The sequence below is a fragment of the Coregonus clupeaformis genome, chromosome 16 (genome assembly GCF_020615455.1).
Source record: "Coregonus clupeaformis isolate EN_2021a chromosome 16, ASM2061545v1, whole genome shotgun sequence".
In the NCBI taxonomy this organism is placed as follows: domain Eukaryota; kingdom Metazoa; phylum Chordata; class Actinopteri; order Salmoniformes; family Salmonidae; genus Coregonus; species Coregonus clupeaformis.
In genome coordinates, this window is record NC_059207.1 from 57643868 (window position 1) to 57662248 (window position 18381).

The 18381-nt window shown below is 42.4% G+C and overlaps 1 protein-coding gene across 1 annotated transcript in view; it reads left to right on the forward strand.

Annotated features, from left to right (window-relative positions):
- Positions 1 to 6401: 6401 nt before the first annotated feature.
- The window catches only part of LOC121585194 (protein Niban 2), a 44641-nt gene continuing 32661 nt past the window's right edge, over positions 6402 to 18381 (forward strand). Inside the window, exon 1 of the mRNA XM_041901616.2 lies at positions 6402 to 6916. Within this exon, the coding sequence (XP_041757550.1) occupies positions 6862 to 6916 (55 nt within the window). The 5' untranslated portion in view covers positions 6402 to 6861. The remainder of the gene's footprint in view (positions 6917 to 18381) is intronic.

An 18381-nucleotide genomic window follows, 5' to 3' on the forward strand; every position in this document is an offset into this window, starting at 1 on the left:
GCTTGCGTCGTCTCGTTAGCTAGCTTTTCGCATGATGCCGACTGGTAAGACGCTTCAGAAGGGCGGTGACACTAGGGACATCTGCCTTGGTAGCACACGTGACCATTCTCCTGAAGCCTCGAGAAAAACTAGCTATTTGCTAGTGCAAGTGGGGACACCTCAGGCTGAGGAGTAACATGCTGACTAGACCGGGCAAGTGCGTGCGCCATCGCGTGCATGTTGATTTTGTCCATCCACACCAGACGTGATCATCAGGACACACAGGTTGAAATGTCAAAACGAACTCTCAACCAACTATATTAATTTGGGGACAGGTCGAAACACATGAAACATTCATGGCCATTTAGCTAGCTAGCTTGCTGTTGCTAGCTAATTTGTCCTGGGATATAAACATTGGGTTGTTATTTGATCTGAAATGCGCAAAGTCCTTTTTTTCTGAATTTTTGTAGAATTTTGACCCATTTTCAGTCACACAAAATCGTGTGTTCTCTACTCCGACAATTAATCCACAGATAAAAGGGGAAACCTAGTTAGTTTCTAGTAGGGCGGCAGGTAGCTTAGTGGTGAAGAGCGTTGTGCCAGTAACCGAAAGGTCGCTGGTTCTAATCCCCGAGCCGACTAGGTGAAAAATCTGTCGATGTGCCCTTGAGCAAGGCACTTAACCCTAATTGCTCCTGTAAGTCGCTCTGGATAAGAGCGTCTGCTAAATGACCAATTATTATTTATTTTTTTTATTTAGTAATCTTTCCTCCTTCAGTCTTCTTCTTCTTCTGTGGACTTTATATGCCAGTTGGCAACCAACTTTAAGGTGCATTACCACCACCAACTGGACTGGAGTGTGGACCTTTTGAAGTACTTTTGATTGCATATTTTTTTCAAAATGTTTGTTTTTGTTAGCTATCGGCATGACTGGCAAGCCAGGTGGTTTCGCCTAATTAATGTGTCACTGTCATCAAGAAGCTCAGCTAGCTAACTTGCTAGCAAACTAGCTAGCTAATGGCGCCCTGACAAACGGCCCTGGACCAGTCTGAAACCCCCTGGATGTGACCTACCTCCGTTTAATCTCCGAACAGTCTCTACTCTAGCGTTCCTCCTGGCGCTGACTGCTCAAGCCATTCATTAACTACCCTGCCTGCCATGATTGTCCATTAACTATTTGTTTTTGTTTTCAAAATTGAATGTATTTCTTTATTGTTTTGCTTAAAGCGCTTTGAGATTGTAATGAAAAGCACTATAAAAGTTTACTTTATTATTATTATTAAATCGAGTTAAGGGGAAAAACCGACACCTTTGCAGCCTGATAGGAGGATGCTTTATGTATGAACCGGTCCCGGGGGACATGAGCAGGGTTGCCAGGTCAAGCAAACATTTCCAAAAGAATGAACTCACCCAAAAGGCCTGAAAACTATCCCCCCAATTATTTTTTACAGCAAAAGGAGTTGCCATATTTATACAATAAAGCATTTTTCCATAACGTTATCGAGCCAATTAAGAAGTCATATCGTTGTGATGAGTGTGATAGAAGGAGTCAGGCGCAGGAGGGTAATCACCGAATGCAGAGTTTATTCCGTCGTACACAAATAGCGCTGGATAGCGACAAACGAAACAGGCACAGGGGAAAATCAACACTGACAATACAAGGTAACGGTAGCTCCAACAATAACAGGCACAGGGGAAATATCTACCCCGGCAATAACAAGGTACGAGTAGCTCCACCGAGCTACACTACTCTCACAAATAAACAATCACCCACAAGGACAAGGGGGGCAGAGGGAACACTTATACACGGACTAATGAGGGGATAAGAACCAGGTGTGTGTGATTGACAAGACAAGACAAATGGAATGATGAATAATGGAGCGGCAGTGGCTAGTAAGCCGGTGATGACGAACGCCGAAGCCTGCCCGAACAAGGAGGGGAGGCAGCCTCGGCGGAAGTCGTAACAATTGTAGTAACTTGTAACGATGTTAGAAGCAAAATTTGGTTTTCCTCAAAATAATAATTATTGTGAGCTATGACATTACTTAATAAAGGAATTTGAATATGTCACAAGAAAAAAGATAATTGGCCTTTATAAACTCTGCAGATCATTTTCCATCAATGGATGTCGATTACCATGTTTGACTGCTATGATTAAGCAACAAGGTACAAGGGGGTATGGTATATGGCCAATATACCACGGCTAAGGGCTGTGCCTGGATACAGCAGTTAGCCGTGGCATATTGGCCATATACCACAAACCCCTGGGGTCGCTTATTGCTATTATAAACTGGTTATCAACGTAATTAGAACAGTATAAATACTTTTTTTGTCATACCAGTGGTAAAGTGCATTCGGAAAGTATTCAGACCTCTTCCCTTTTCCCACATTTTGTTACATTACAGCCTTATTCTAAAATAGATTATATAATTTTTTCCACTCATCATTCTACACACAATACCCCATAATGACAAAGCAACATGTTTTTTTCTGTGTGTTTTTGCTCATTTCTCAAATAAGTATTCAGTCCCTTTGCAGCATTGAAGGTCCCCAAGAACACAGTGGTCTCCATCGTTCTTAAATGGTATAAGTTTGGAACCACCAAGACACTTCCTAGAGCTGGCCACCCGGCAAAACTGAGCAATCGGGGGAGAAGGGCCTTGGTCAGGGAGGTGACCAAAGCTCCAGAGTTTGTCTGTGGAGATGGGAGAACCTTCCAGAAGGACAACCATCTCTGTCAGGTCTGGAGGAAACCTGGCACCATCTCTACGGTGAAGCATGGTGGTGGCAGCATCATGCTGTGGGGATGTTTTTCAGCGGGAAAGATGAACGGAGCAAAGTACAGAGAGATCCTTGATGAAAACCTGCTCCAGAGCGCTCAGGACCTCAGCCTGGGGCAAAGGTTCACAGGACAACGACCCGAAGCACACAGCCAAGACAACGCAGGAGTGGCTTCGGGACAAGTCCCTGAATGTCCTTGAGGGGCCCAGCCAGAGCCTGGACTTGAACCCGATCGAACATCTCTGGAGAGACCTGCAAATAGCTGTGCAGCGACGCTCCCCATCCAACCTGACAGAGCTTGAGAGAATCTGCAGAGAAGAATGGGAGAAACTCCCCAAATACAGATGTGAAAAGCTTGTAGCGTCATACCCAAGAAGACTCGAAGCTGTAATCACTGCCAAAGGTGCTTCAATAAAGTACTGAGTAAAGGGTCTGAATACTTATTTAAAATGTGATATTTCAGATTTATTTGTATTATTTTTTAAAAACCTGTTTTTGCTTTGTCATTATGGGGTATTGTGTGTAGACCGTAACGTAACAAAATGTGGAAAAATGTAAGGGGTCTGAATACATTTACATTTACATTTTAGTCATTTAGCAGACGCTCTTATCCAGAGCGACTTACAGGAGCAATTAGGGTTAAGTGCCTTGCTCAAGGGCACATTTACGTCATTTAGCAGACGCTCTTATCCAGAGCGACTCACAAATTGGTGCATTCACCCTATAGCCAGTGGGATAACCACTTTACAATTTTTGGGGGGTGGGGGGGGGGGTAGAAGGATTACTTTATCCTATCCCAGGTATTCCTTAAAGAGGTGGGGTTTCAAATGTCTCCGGAAGGTGGTGAGTGACTTCGCTGTCCTGGCGTCGTGAGGGAGCTTGTTCCACCATTGGGGTGCCAGAGCAGCGAACAGTTTTGACTGGGCTGAGCGGGAACTATGCTTCCGCAGAGGAAGGGGAGCCAGCAGGCCAGAGGTGGATGAACGCAATGCCCTCGTTTGGGTGTAGGGACTGATCAGAGCCCGAAGGTACAGAGGTGCCGTTCCCCTCACTGCTCCATAGGCAAGCACCATGGTCTTGTAACGGATGCGAGCTTCAACTGGAAGCCAGTGGAGTGTGCGGAGGAGGGGGGTGACGTGAGAGAACTTGGGAAGGTTGAACACCAGACGGGCTGCGGCGTTCTGGATGAGTTGTAGGGGTTTAATGGCACAGGCAGGGAGGCCAGCCAACAGCGAGTTGCAGTAATCCAGACGGGAGATGACAAGTGCCTGGATTAGGACCTGTGCCGCTTCCTGTGTAAGGCAGGGTCGTACTCTCCGAATGTTGTAGAGCATGAACCTGCAGGAGCGGGTCACCGCCTTGATGTTAGCGGAGAACGACAGGGTGTTGTCCAGGGTCACGCCAAGGCTCTTCGCACTCTGGGAGGAGGACACAACGGAGTTGTCAACCGTGATGGCGAGATCATGGAACGGGCAGTCCTTCCCCGGGAGGAAGAGCAGCTCCGTCTTGCCAGGGTTCAGCTTGAGGTGGTGATCCGTCATCCATACTGATATGTCTGCCAGACATGCAGAGATGCGATTTGCCACCTGGTTATCAGAAGGGGGAAAGGAGAAGATTAGTTGTGTATCGTCAGCGTAGCAATGATAGGAGAGGCCATGTGAGGATATGACAGAGCCAAGTGACTTGGTGTATAGGGAGAAAAGGAGAGGGCCTAGAACTGAGCCCTGGGGGACACCAGTGGTGAGAGCACGTGGTGCGGAGACAGCTTCTCGCCACGCCACTTGGTAGGAGCGACCGGTCAGGTAGGACGCAATCCAGGAGTGAGCCGCGCCGGAGATGCCCAGCTCGGAGAGGGTGGAGAGGAGGATCTGATGGTTCACAGTATCAAAGGCAGCAGACAGGTCTAGAAGGACAAGAGCAGAGGATTAAATTCCGAATGCACTGTATATGGTCTGATATACCACGTCTTTCAGCCAATCAGCATTCAGGGATAAACCCAGATTTACATAAATCTGGGTTTATGTAAATAAATCATTTTTGTACATGTGCATCACTATAAATCCGACAGGAGAGTTTGAGTGATGAAAGTTGGACAGAGGATCTGAAATTGTTAGAAATGGCCCATTTGCGAGACTGACTTGACATTTCAATAGGCATGGGCAACACACTAAAATCTGGGTTTATGATTGTAATTCAACTTTGCCATAGTTTGCTTGGATAAAAGCAGGTAGCCTATAGCCCCTGATAGGCCTAAATCTAATTTCGGATAGGCTACAGTAGCCTAGCAAGATGTATGCAAGATGTAAACTGAACGATTTGGCAGCTTGCTTAATTCAAATTAACAGACTAATTTATTCAACATGAATAGCAAGGCGATTTCGAAGTAAGATGAGCTTGTTTCCCAATAGCCTGTTGGAATAGGCTACTGAGGATGGGGTCATAATTTCAATCACTGAATTAAATATGAATAATATGTTTATAAACTGAATATGCTTGTCAACAACAGCCAGTACTTATTTTTTTACCTGTAGCCTTATCTGACTACTGTTACCGTCAATCTAATGCGTTCTAACAACTGATCGGCAATTGCGATAGAGCTTTGACAATTTCCAATTTAATTAACTAAACATGTCCATTAATAATTGCATAATAACACAACAAGTCTACAACAACAATAAACTGAAGTTATAGGCTATTTATTAAATTGGTTTGTCAGCTCCAGGTAGGCTACACAAGTAGCACATTTATTTGCAATGACTCCAGTGATATCGTCATTTCAACATATTTATTGTATCAAATGGTAGCCTACAATGGCATATAAATTAATAGGCTACTTGATGGCCAACAGAGCCTAATCTACTGTATCATTATCCACATTTAATGTCAGTTTCATTGAGAACTTTCCCCATAACTTCCATTCCAATTTTCCACTCGAGCAGCCCCGGTGACCGAAGAACTATGCATGCATTAAACATTTCGCTTGATACCGTTTTCTTTAAGCAAAATGCTCTCGTGTGCTCAAAGTCGTTTTCCAGTGATTTGTCTCCATTATTTATTGTTGTGCATCAGTTCTAGCGTGTTAATATGATTTATGGAAAAAGGGTTTAAAATAGGTGTCTCCATAATGACAATCTAAATAGCCAACCTACAATTTGTAAAAAAGTTGTCAACACGTGCGCGGGTGCTGCTCTCTCTACTATCACTCACGTTACTCAGCCAATCCCTGTAGTGCTTTCTCAACACACACACACCTCCGGCCCTCCCCACCACTCACTCAGTAACAGCCTGCTTCACTGCCTGATAGTCAGCAGCAGGTCAGAGTGAAAAACACTTTTTTTTTTAGAAAGGTCTTGGCGGCCGCGGTCCAAACCGCAAACGTTTTCAAAGTAGCCCAATCTCGGGAAAACCGAGGACATGGCAACCCTGGACACGAGTGTATTACCAACTGGGGTGATTGCGTCAACACCTAGACTGTTAATACACGACGTCAGGATGAACTACGCCCTCTAGGGGTCTCGGTGCTATAATTAATCCTACATTTGGGTTAATTTGTAGTGTATTTTATAGTTGAAACTCAGCAGTTTGGTTTATAGTAAAACATGGAATAAAAAGCCTAATTTAATGCAAGTATTTCACATCTTGTAAAACTATTGTGGAGAGAAAATCTCTCCCTCTTTCAGCTAAAAGTTCCGTTTGCCCAGAGGCAAATGTAAACAAATTTTAGCGCAATCTCGACGCGCCCTTTATAGTAGTGAATTGGCCTCATCTGTCGTAGGTCTACCTCTGTCGAAACCACACATTCGACATGCCTAAAGAAACCTCTGACTGGCATAGTTTAACATACTCAACGAGTAGTGACTCACATTGGGTGTCTCCCTCCTGCTCAAGGCGAGCGCAGCTTTTATTCTCTTTCCCTCCACCCTTCGGTTCAGTCACCACTGCTTGCACTCTTCCAATCGTTCATCAGGTTATGTTGGCGGTTTAGTAAGAGTGCACCCTAGTTCAAAATTGTTCCTGTTAATTTGTTTAGTATATTTTTATGTTCTATTTGCCTCTGTAACGAACGGCATTGTTGTCACTGGATTACGTTTTTTTGTTGATATGGGGGACTTGATTTCGAGCCACCTGGATGAGGGCAAGCGGGAGATCATTAAAGGTGAGTGCGTTGGGAATTTGTAAATGTTTGCTTTTACCACAGTAATGCATGTTTTGTGTGTATATACATACTACATAAATGAGTGAATAAGAACTATGGAACGGAACAGTATAGCCTTCATAGTCAATGTTAGCAGCAGCAATTTAGTGTTCTGAATGGAAACACTGTCTTACTCTATATCATGAATATAGCAGGTAAAGTAAACTACTAGGTGGGTGTCTAATCTATGGAATAGTTCGATTCCATTTCCAGTTCCCACGCTTTAGTGTTACCATAGTTCTCGAAAACTGTTCTCCATATGTAGTGTTTTCAGCTGTTACATTCGCCCAAGGTTGGCTCCATGTGAACTACAATTCAGATGCTGTCTTAACGTTTAGAAACGTCAGTCATTGCTTTCAAACCGGTTTTTGAAACAAATGCTTATATTTCATATACAAAAGACACACATACTGTAGCAGTTTTGCACAGATCCACAAGTTGTGTACCTCCAGTCAGCATGGGCTCATAGACTAGACGTAACATAGTTAATGTAAATCCAGGAGACTTAAATTAGTATGATATGTGAGGTTTGGCATGGGTACATAAGACAGAAGGTTACTTAAGGCAAAAACGAAAGGAGGGTAGGTGGATGAGTGGGCGTATAACGAAAGATGGGTCAGGTGGACCTATAATGCGAAAGTCTAGCAACCCATAGATTGTGTTCGAATCTCATGGACAACTTTAACATTTTAGAAACTTTTAAACTACGTGCTATCTTTTAGCTACTTTGCAACTATTTAGCATGTTAGCTAACCTTACCCTAACCTTAGCCCTTTTAGCTAACCCTTCCCCTAACCTAACTCCTTTTAGCTAACCCTTCCCCTAACCTAACTCCTAGCCTATCTAATGTTAGCCACCTAGCTAAAGTTAGCTACAACTAATTGTAATTCGTAACATATCATACGAAATGGATGATGGACATCCACAAATGAATACATACCATACGAAACGTTACATATCATACTAAATGGAGTGTCTCGGATTTACGTACAGAATAATACGAAATACTAGGTTGCACCAGTTGACCAACTGCACTTCCTCCCCAGTTACTCTTACACACAGGTGTTCGGAGCACACTAGATAGCTAATTAGCACAGGTGGTGCATATGTCTTCCGTCAAAAAGCTATGTAAGTAGTTGCAAAGTAGCTAAAAAGTAGTTAGAAGTTGAGATATGGCCATGTGGGAACACTAAACCTATAAAGGTGTGTAGTATTTTAACCTTTTTTTACATTATTATTATTTCTCGCTGATATGAAAGATACGTTCTTTATGTTTCCAAAACCGTACTGCAAGCATGCGTTTTAACGTTCAGAAGATACTATAGTCAATAGGGACTAAAGCCGTAATCAAATCAAATGTTATTAGTTGCATACACATGTTTAGGCAGATGCTATTGCGGGTGTAGCGAAATGCTTGTGTTCCTAGCTCCAACACTGCAGTAATATCTAACAATACACAACAATACACACAAATCTAAAAGTAAAATATAGAAATATTAGGACGACCAATGTCTGAGTCCAGAGTATAAATATACTCAGTACTTTGTTGAAGTGCATTCGGAAAGTATTCAGACCACTTCACATTTTCCAAATGTAGTTACATTACAGCCTTATTCTAAAATTGATTAAATCGTTTTTTGTCTCAATCTACACAACAATACCCCATAATGACAAAGCAAAAACTGTTTTTTAGAAAGTTTTACATGTATAAAAAATATAAAACTAATATAGCATTTACATAAGTATTCAGACCCTTTACTCAGTACTTTGTTGAAGCACCTTTTGGTAGTGATTACAACCTCGAATCTTCTTGGGTATGACGCTACAAGCTTGGCACAACTGTATTTGGGGAGTTTCTCACATTTTTCTCTGCAGATCCTCTCAAGCTCTGTCAGGTTGGATGGTGAGCATAACAGCTATTTTCAGGTCTCTCCAGAGATGTTCGATCAGTTTCATGTCCGGGCTCTGGCTGGGCCACTCAAGGACATTCAGAGACTTGTCCCGAAGTCACACCTGCATTGTCTTGGCTGTGTGCTTAATGTCGTTGTGCTGTTGGAAGGTTAACCTTCGCCCCAGTCTAAGGTCCTGAGCGCTCTGGAGCAGGTTTTCATCAAGGATCTCTCTGTACTTTGCTCCTTTAATCTTTCCCTCGATCCTGAATAGTCTCCCAGTCCCTGCCGCTGAAAAACATTCCCACAGCATAATGCTGCCACCAACATGCTTCACCGTAGGGATGGTGCCAGGTTTCCTCCAGACGTGATGCTTGGCATTCAGGCCAAAGAGTTCCATCTTGGTTTCATCAGACCAGAGAATGTTGTTTCTCATGGGCTGAGAGTCCTTTAGGTGCCTTGTGGCAAACTGCCAGCGGGCTGTCATGTTCCTTTTACTGAGGAGTGTCTTCCGTCTGGCCACTCTACCATAAAGGCCTGATTGGTGGAGTGCTGCAGAGATGATTGACCTTCTGGAAGGTTCTCCCATCTACACAGAGGAACTCTGGAGCTCTGTCAGAGTGACCATTGGGTTCTTGGTCACCTCCCTGACCAAGGCCCTTCTCCCCCGATTGCTCAGTTTTGCCTAGCGGCCAGCTCTAGGAAGAGTCTTGGTGGTTCCAAACTACTTCCATTTAAGAATGATGGAGGCCACTGTGTTCTTGGGGACCTTCAATGCTGCAGACATTTTTTGGTACCCCTTCCACAGATCTGTGCCGCAACACAATCCTGTCTCGGAGCTCGACGGACAATTCTTTCAACCTCATGACTTGGTTTTTGCTCTGACATGCACTGTCAACTGTGGGACCTTATATAAACAAGTGTGCCTTTCCAAATGACCAATCAATTGAATTTACCACAGGTGGACTCCAATCAAGTTGTAGAAACATCTCAAGGATGATCAATGGAAACAGGATGCACCTGAGCTCAGTTTCGAGTCTCATAGCAAAGGGTCTGAATACTTATGTAATTAAGGTATTTCTGTTTTTTTACTTTTAATAAATTTGCAAACATTTCTAAAAACTTGTTTTCGCTTTGTCATTATGGGGTATTATGTGTAGACTTCTGAGGGGGATTTTTTTTAATCAAATTTAGAATAAGGCTGTAACTTAACAAAATGTGGAAAAAGTGAAGCAGTCTGAATACTTTCCGAATGCACTACATGACCAAAAGTATGTGGACACTTGCTCGTCGAACATCTTATTAAAAAATCATGGGCATTAATATGGAGTTGATCCCCTCTTTGCTGCTATAACAGCCTCCACTCTTCTAGGAAGGCTTTCCACTAGATGTTGGAACATTGCTGCAGGGATTTGCTGCCATTCAGCCACGAGCATTAATGAGGTCGGCACTGATGTTGGGCGATTAGGCCTGGCACGCAGTCGGCGTTCCAATTCATCCCAAAGCGATGGGGTTGAGGTCAGGACTCTGTGCAGGCCAGTCAAGTTCTTCCACACCGATCTCAACAAACCATTTCTGTATGGACCTCACTTTGTGCATGGGGGCATTGTCATGCAGAAACAGGAAAGGGCCTTCCCCAAACAGTTGCCACAAAGTTGGAAGCACAGAATCGTCTAAAATTAGTTCACTGGAACAAAGGGGCCTAGGCCAAACCATGAAAAACAGCCTTAGACCATTATTCCTCCTCCACCAAACTTTACAGTTGGCACTGCATTCGGTCAGGTAGCGTTTTCCTGGCATCCGCCAAACCCAGATTTGTCTGTCAGACTGCCAGATGGTGAAGCGTTTCCACTGCTCCAGAGTGGCAAGCTTTACACCACTCCAGCCGACGCTTGGCATTGCACATGGTGATCTTAGGCTTGTGTGCGGCTGCTCGGCAATGGAAACCCATTTCATGAAGCTCCCAACGAACAGTTATTGTGGTGACGTTGCTTCCAGAGGCAGTTTGGAAGTCGGTAGTGAGTGTTACAGACGATTTTTACACGCTTCAGCACTCGGCGGTCCCATTCTGTGAGCTTGTGTGGCCTACCACTTCGCAGTGAGCCGTTGTTGCTCCTATACATTTCCACTTCACAATAACGGCACTTACAGTTGACCAGGGCAGCTCTAGCAGGGCAGACATTTTGACAAACTGACTTGTTGGAGAGGTGGCATCCTATGACGGTGCCACGTTGAAAGTCACTGAGCTCTTCAGTAAGGTGTTGTGCCTTGTTCAACACACTGTCTGTGTGGGTGGACCATTTCAGATAGTCAGTAATGTGTACGCAGAGGAACTTGAAGCTTTTCACCTTCTCCACTGCGGCCCTGTGGATGGGGGTGTTCTTCCTCTGCTGTCTCCTGAAGTCCACGATCAGCTCCTTAGTTTTAGTTGACGTTGAGGGAGAGGTTATTTTCCTGGCACCACTCCGCCAGGGCTCTCACCTCCTCCCTGTAGGCTGTAGGCCGTTAGCGTCTATGAATGGGTTAGTGTCACCACAGAGGCTAGTCTAATGAATCAGGCTGTAATACACAATGAATTGGTATATACAGCCTGAAACTTTTGTGTGCAAAATTGTGTAAATCTTCCTTACAAGCCAGAATGTTGAATAAAAAGTTATACAAAAACTTAATCAAAATATGTCATGGAATGCTTGGTTCAATAGCTAACTTTAGCTTGGTGCTAAACCATGTACCTACCGGCTCTCTAAAAATGTGGGTAAACAATACCTTTCCTATGGATATTTTGTCTCAAATTTTGAACAGCTGAAGGACAAAATGCACAGAGAAATGTACTTTTTTTTTCTCAACATTCTGTCTTTTAAGGAACATATACATGATTTTACACACAAATGTTTCAGGCTGTATATACCAGTTAATAGTGTATTACAGACTGATTAATCAGACTACACAGAGGCATGGCTTAAAGTGGGGGGAAAAGTGTTGTTACTTTTCTATGTAAATCCCTTTTACTTGAGTTGATAGCAATATGAAGCCCACGTGGCTGTGGTCATGCTGACCATAAGGACTGAGTTTTATCTCACTGTATAATCAGACTCTTGTGCAGCAGTCTGTATAATCCCAGGAGCTTCATGGGTCTTCCTGTAGGAACTTGTCCAGGCAACTGGTCCCCTGTAGTCCTCTGTAGTCCCCTGTAGCTCAGTTGGTAGAGCATGGCGCTTGCAATGCCAGGGATGTGGGTTCGTTTCCCACGGGGGCCAGTATGAAAAATGTATGCACTAACTGTAAGTCGCTCTGGATAAGAGCGTCTGCTAAATGACTAAAATGTAAAATGTAAAATGTAAAAACTGAGAGGATGTGCCTTGATCAGAAAGGAATAACATAACACATGATTTAGGAAGGTAACAGTGTTTTTTCTGATTAAAAAAGTCTTGGGCAGGCTCTTTTTTCGGGCCACCTATGTCAAAAAAAGTAAAATATAAAAAATAATAATGTCGGGATGGAAAAACATTTTCAGTCCAAACTTAAATGTTTAAGATATAAAGTATTTTAAAATAAAATGATCTTTGAGAACTAACAATCACCAAAATAAAATCTAGTATTGATGTGCACGGATATTCAAATATCCAAACGGATGTTAGTATTCGGAAACTTGTGTTAGTATTAATTTTAGCGAGGGAGGGGGGAGGAATATAGGAAGGCTTTTTCTAAAATTAAAATATACATGTGACATTGTTATATACAAGGATATACCATGACATTTCAAATTATTCATTTAATAAAACAACAAACTTTTCAATGTAGTTTGTATGATGTGCATGGTGCTCCCACCAAAAAGGAACGGTAGCCGACTGGTAGGCTTGACCTGTGTTGCTTTGCCACGTTAATTGGCTAACATAAACTACAAAGAGGCGCAATGTGTAGCAAGTGGAGTGCGAGTTTACTAATGCAAGATGGAATAAAGTTACAGAATTAAAAGTTAGCGAAATGAGGAGTAGGCTACAACGAGCAACCAACAGGTAGGCTGTCGTTTTTTCTGAATGGGGTTGGGGAGAAAGCGCAGCATGTGGCCTCAATTAACCTAGCTAGCTAGCTTGCTAGCTTCTCTAGGCTACTCCAGTCAAGACAGGTACTGGTATATGGGATGATGAATAACATTGTGGCTGCTACAAGTTAGCTAGTTTTGGCTGTAGCTGAGTTGCCTTGGCATCTCTCTCTCTCCCTCCGTCTGCTCCCCATACCTTCTGCAGCAGTAGAGCGCCAGCCTCTCCCTCACTCAGCAGGGCTCATGTTAAAAAACACATGTATTTAGAATATCCGGATATCCGACGACAATTCATGATACTATTCAAATAGTGAAATTATTTCGAACTCCCATCCCTAACAGCTAGACACAGGGAATGTATTTTTTATGATGCATTCACAAGTATCTTTGTGGTCATGGCATAAGGCCACCATTGATTTTGTTATAATATTTGAGTCACTCAGGTAGCATAAACCGTGGCAAAATGTGTAGAATTGCAGGAAAGTTGCTTTAAAACAGCTTTATTTTTTCACTGCGGCCAACAGCAGGGCTTAAAAAAATACAGCACCATTGGCCACACCCATGGCCACGCCCCTATTACACCCACCACCTAAGCCCCATTTTGATCCAGAAAAAAACCCTGGGTAAGGGTGTGGTGGATAACATATGAGAGAATTGACATTTAGGATCAACGCCTAGCCTTAGCACACCAATGCTTATATTCTTCATTGAGGTATCCTGACACCTAATCAACTACAGATTTTTCTTTTGAATGTATAAACCCTGGCTGCACACAATACATCAATATGAAGAATGTTGAACTATGAAAAACCAAGCAATTTAGTAAAAGTTTTTGAAGATAACAAATTGTCTTTCCCTATTCCAAGTAATCCTGTGTCATGAGCAGGGAAGCATCTGAGAGAGTGATCCTCCTGATGATAAAGGGAGCAATGTTCTCTTTTGGAGTCATACTTTTAATGCGTTGGCCAGCCAATCCAGAGACGGATATCAGATGTGGAATTACAGGAATGCATGAAAAAAGCATGTGTGCCTGTGGCTGGAAAACTAGAAAATGTGGGGCCTTCGGCTGCAGTAAGTCTCTTGTGTGTCTCGGACAGAGAGAGCGGAGCGCCACACGGTCTCTAAAGTACTGAGTGTCAAGGGCCTGAAGACGTCAAGGTATTCTCTGTCTGCTCTGAGGAAATGTCTGTGTTCATTATTATGTGCTGAGACACATACGTGCCCGCCTGTTCGCACACACACACCACATATTTACCTAAACAGCGTGCCAGACAAAGAGGGCGAGAACTCTCCCTGAAAATTAAAGTCCCAATATTCTGGATGTAGCCAAGGTGGCTGTTCCCGTACAGTTTAAATAGTTAATGATTGAATCATCAGATATCATTGTGTCATGACTAATTTCCCTGTTTTACGGGCTGCTTGGTGTTCGTCATGCTTATATTCTGGTCCAGTTCTGTTGAGAGAGAGTTAGAGTTGCCTTGATGCTGATAGGAGCTACCGTCTGGGAATCCCTCCACACGTGGCCATGTTCCAAGACTGAACTTCAGAACTGAGGTCATCATCTTGAGACTGAGTAGGATAGGGTTGCAGCAAGGGTTGTGGCGGTCATGACATTTTGTCACACGGTTATTGTCTTGAAAATGACAGCCGGTCTCACAGTAATTGACCGTTAATTAACATAAACATGTTTAGAATATCCAGGCCTCCATACATACAAGCTGCTTATGCGCACCTTTGGAACATCCTACATTTAAAAGTGTAATAAATTCATTTAATACACACCGTCACAATAAATCCATCATTTATTTTAGGCAGGTCTAAAGAAACATGATATGAAGAAAATGTATTTCAGAAGAACCGACTATGAGTAGGCCTACTGTATGTTATCTGGCTATGTGCCATGCCATAGGCTGTAGGTTAGTTCATTTAGCAGAAAAGATATGCTTATAAGTCTCGTGATATTATTTTATATGATTTTATAGTAAGAATAATATTATTGAATTTAGCTGAATAAAATAGAAAGGAAATTTTTCCCATTCCATAGCGATTGCGCATGTTAAGTGGCTATGTTGAGCGTAAAAGTGATCATTTGAAACACGTCCTATACGCTAGATTTAGAGTTATTTGGCAAATTTAGTTGTGAATGATACAAACCTTAGAATGTCTTTATAATTTTTATGGGCTGCGTGATGTGACTAGGCAGTTGACTATTTGAAAAAGTCGCAAAAAAAGCTGGCGCTCTGTTCCTTGCCTCAGGCTGCACACGCTGTTCTCTCATCAGGCTATTCTCAATTTCATCTTGTCTTTACTGATACTTAAAATTTGTTTCGATGCACTCGAATAGTGAATGAAGGCAATTTGTTTTAAAATCATGTCAGGTTAGCAACTCCGGTTTCATAGTGAAGCAGCTGAAAAATAAATATAGTAGCAGCTGGGATCCTCCTCTTTTTAGTGGCAACCATCAAATCTCTACAGGATTGCATATAGAAATGTCTGGGCTTAAAATAACACTTTCACTTCACGCATCAACCACTGTTTGAGGAGCATGCAGCCTCTCGCTGCATGACAGGTGACATTCCTCCCAAATTCTGTATGCCATGGGTTCTCCAACCCTGTTCCTGCAGCTACCCAGTGGTTAATTTGGGAAACAACGTGAAATCTGTTTGTGAACATTTGATAATAACGTTTTCACAACAAAACATATTTAATTAAATTGTTGACAGCCCCTGTCTCTGCACCTCGAGAAAGGAATGAAGGACAGAGAGGAAAAGCACGGTGGTGAGATATTCTGTAGCTAAAGGTAATGTCAGCCTATTAATGATAAAAATATAAAATGCCCTATTACTAGGCTATTCAAAATCAAATACAAATTCACTATAATCATAGGCTAAACTCTGCAAGCCGCCCTTCGGACTTGGGTTTATAAAGTACCTTCAGAAAGTATTCACACCCCTTCACTTTTTCCACATTTTGTTGTGTTATAGCCTGAATTTATAATGCATTATATTTCGATTTTGCGTCACTGGCCTACACACAATACCCCATAATATCCAAGTGGAATTGTTTTTCTACATTTTTACAAATTAATTAAAAATGAAAAGCTGAAATGTCTTCAGTCAATAAGTATTCAACCTCTTTATGGCAAGCCTAAATAAGTTCAGGAGTAAAAATGTGCTTAACAAGTCACGTAATAAATTGCATGGATTATCTTGATTTTTAAATTACTACCTCATATCTGTACCCCACACATACACACTGAACAAAAATATAAACACAACATGTAAAGTGTTTCTCACATAGAAACTTAATTGAGAGGAAGGATGTTTGATATGCTTTTTACATTTGTATCACAAACCATTTTTGATAAAATAATTTTGAAAGTGGCCATTTTAGACCTTTTTAGACCTATACATGCCTCTTGCAAGACCCTATGATCTGTGAACCGTACATGATGCAGCAACATATTGGTGTCATTATACTCCTTATCTGCTCTTAAATATTGAGTATGTCTAGATTCTCAAATACAATTTTTCACGTTAATTTATTCAACATTACAAATATTAATATGAGTATCTCAAAAGTACCTTATTTTTTTTAATTATTTTTTTAGACATTGTTTGGGACAATATACTCTTCAACACATGACATTCCTGCAACTTTTGGCCACTTTCATGATTTTCCCAAAAAATGGTTTGTGATACAAATGTGAAAAGCATTTCAAACGTCCTTTCTCCCAATGAAGTTCTCCCTATTACCTATATAGACGTGAAAGTAGTGCACTAGATAGGGAGTACGGTGCCCATAGGGCTCTGCTAAAAAATAGTGGCTTTAAAGACAATAAGGTACCATTTGAGGCCGAGCGTTCTCCAGGGAGGCATTGGGACATGACAGGACGGTACGCAGTAACCCAGCTTTCACCCAGACTCAGCACTGCTGAGGCCCCCAACACAATTAGCCGAGGCTGGGACACGACAGCACACCAGCGTCAGCTAGTCTCACAATAACAGAGCTAAGATGCTCCCCCTGTCTCTCTGTTCCATCTTTTAACTCGTCTATCTCTTCTCCATGAAAAATGGATTAAAAGGGAAAATAAAGTGTTTCTTTGAATGGAGGATGGTAATATGGTGAATTGCAATGACCTTATTGCCCTCAGCCTCAGTGTTACTGCTTGACGGTGTAAAGATTCACTTTATAGTATACACAATCATGATTTTGACCTGGACTGCCTAACTAACACATGAAAGAATATGGCCCTTGTGCCTAGTTGCTGCCTAGCAACTGTGCATTTACACAATGCACAGAAGGAAACTCTTCAGTCCGTGCACTATAGCATATTGTATGTGACACCCAATTGTCTGCGATAGTGATTTGAATTACAGCACTCTGATTTGCTCAATTTCAATTGCTCTTTGTGCCTCCTAATTTGGTTAGTAGAGTCCTGTAAAATGCCACTGTGTATGTTACAGTATGTACTAGGACTATACATCAAAAGCATTACAATCGGTTGAGGGACAAGTGTTGCGTAGGAGTGACGCCATCTGATGTGAGACAATGCACATGCCCTGTCAGCACTCTATCCCTCCCTCACTCCCTCCCTTCCTTCCCCTCACCACTCTGACAGTGGGGGAGAGACACTTCCTGTTCTTCATGAAGAACAAGAAACCCTCACCCATCCTCGCACTGCAGAGAGAAATCACACACACACATCTGAATCACATTTCTTACACTCAGGCTCCAAACTTCTAGGGCACAGGGTTGGTTATTATGGAATCTAGTGTCAACTAAGGCTGCATCTAAAATGGCACCCTATTTCCTATATTGACCTATGGGCCCTGGTCAAAAGTAGTGCACTATATAGGGGATAGGGTGCCATTTAGGACGCACCTAAGACAGAAGCCCACAGGACTGTAGGCTAGTTTTCACACAACACAATGTTTTGAAGTAGATTTTCCATTTTTGATTCGGCTGAAGTTTACGAACAGCAGCAACAGCACAAGGTCAGAGTCGGAGAGTTTCACCTTCACAGAAGAGTAACAGGGAAATTCCAGGGAGGTTCATTCAACTGTAGCCTACAAGACACTAAAGGCCAGTTGAATAGGGGCTGTATTATCTGAGCCCAGTTCCCGCATGCTGTCTAGTTAGACATCATGGACTGAGATAAATTAAGCTTTTCATTTTTTTTTTGAAGAAGTCCATTGATCCTGCCACCATGTGAGCATGCCTCACTTAAAAACAACCGAGTAAATCAAAGGACGGTGTTGAGTATGTCAACTGTGTCATGCTATGCTCCAAACCAACCGCTCACACCTCATTTGTGAATCTTGGTAGTGTTATGAAGTCTGCCAAAGCCATATAGTGCTCTTTCAGTTACCTTGTGACTTCAATCACTTGTAGGCTTTCTAAACACGTTTAACAGAGGATAAAGACTGCCACTCTGTCTGTATAATTTCATCATGATTGCTATTCTATTGTCATGTTTGGGAACGATGAGAAGA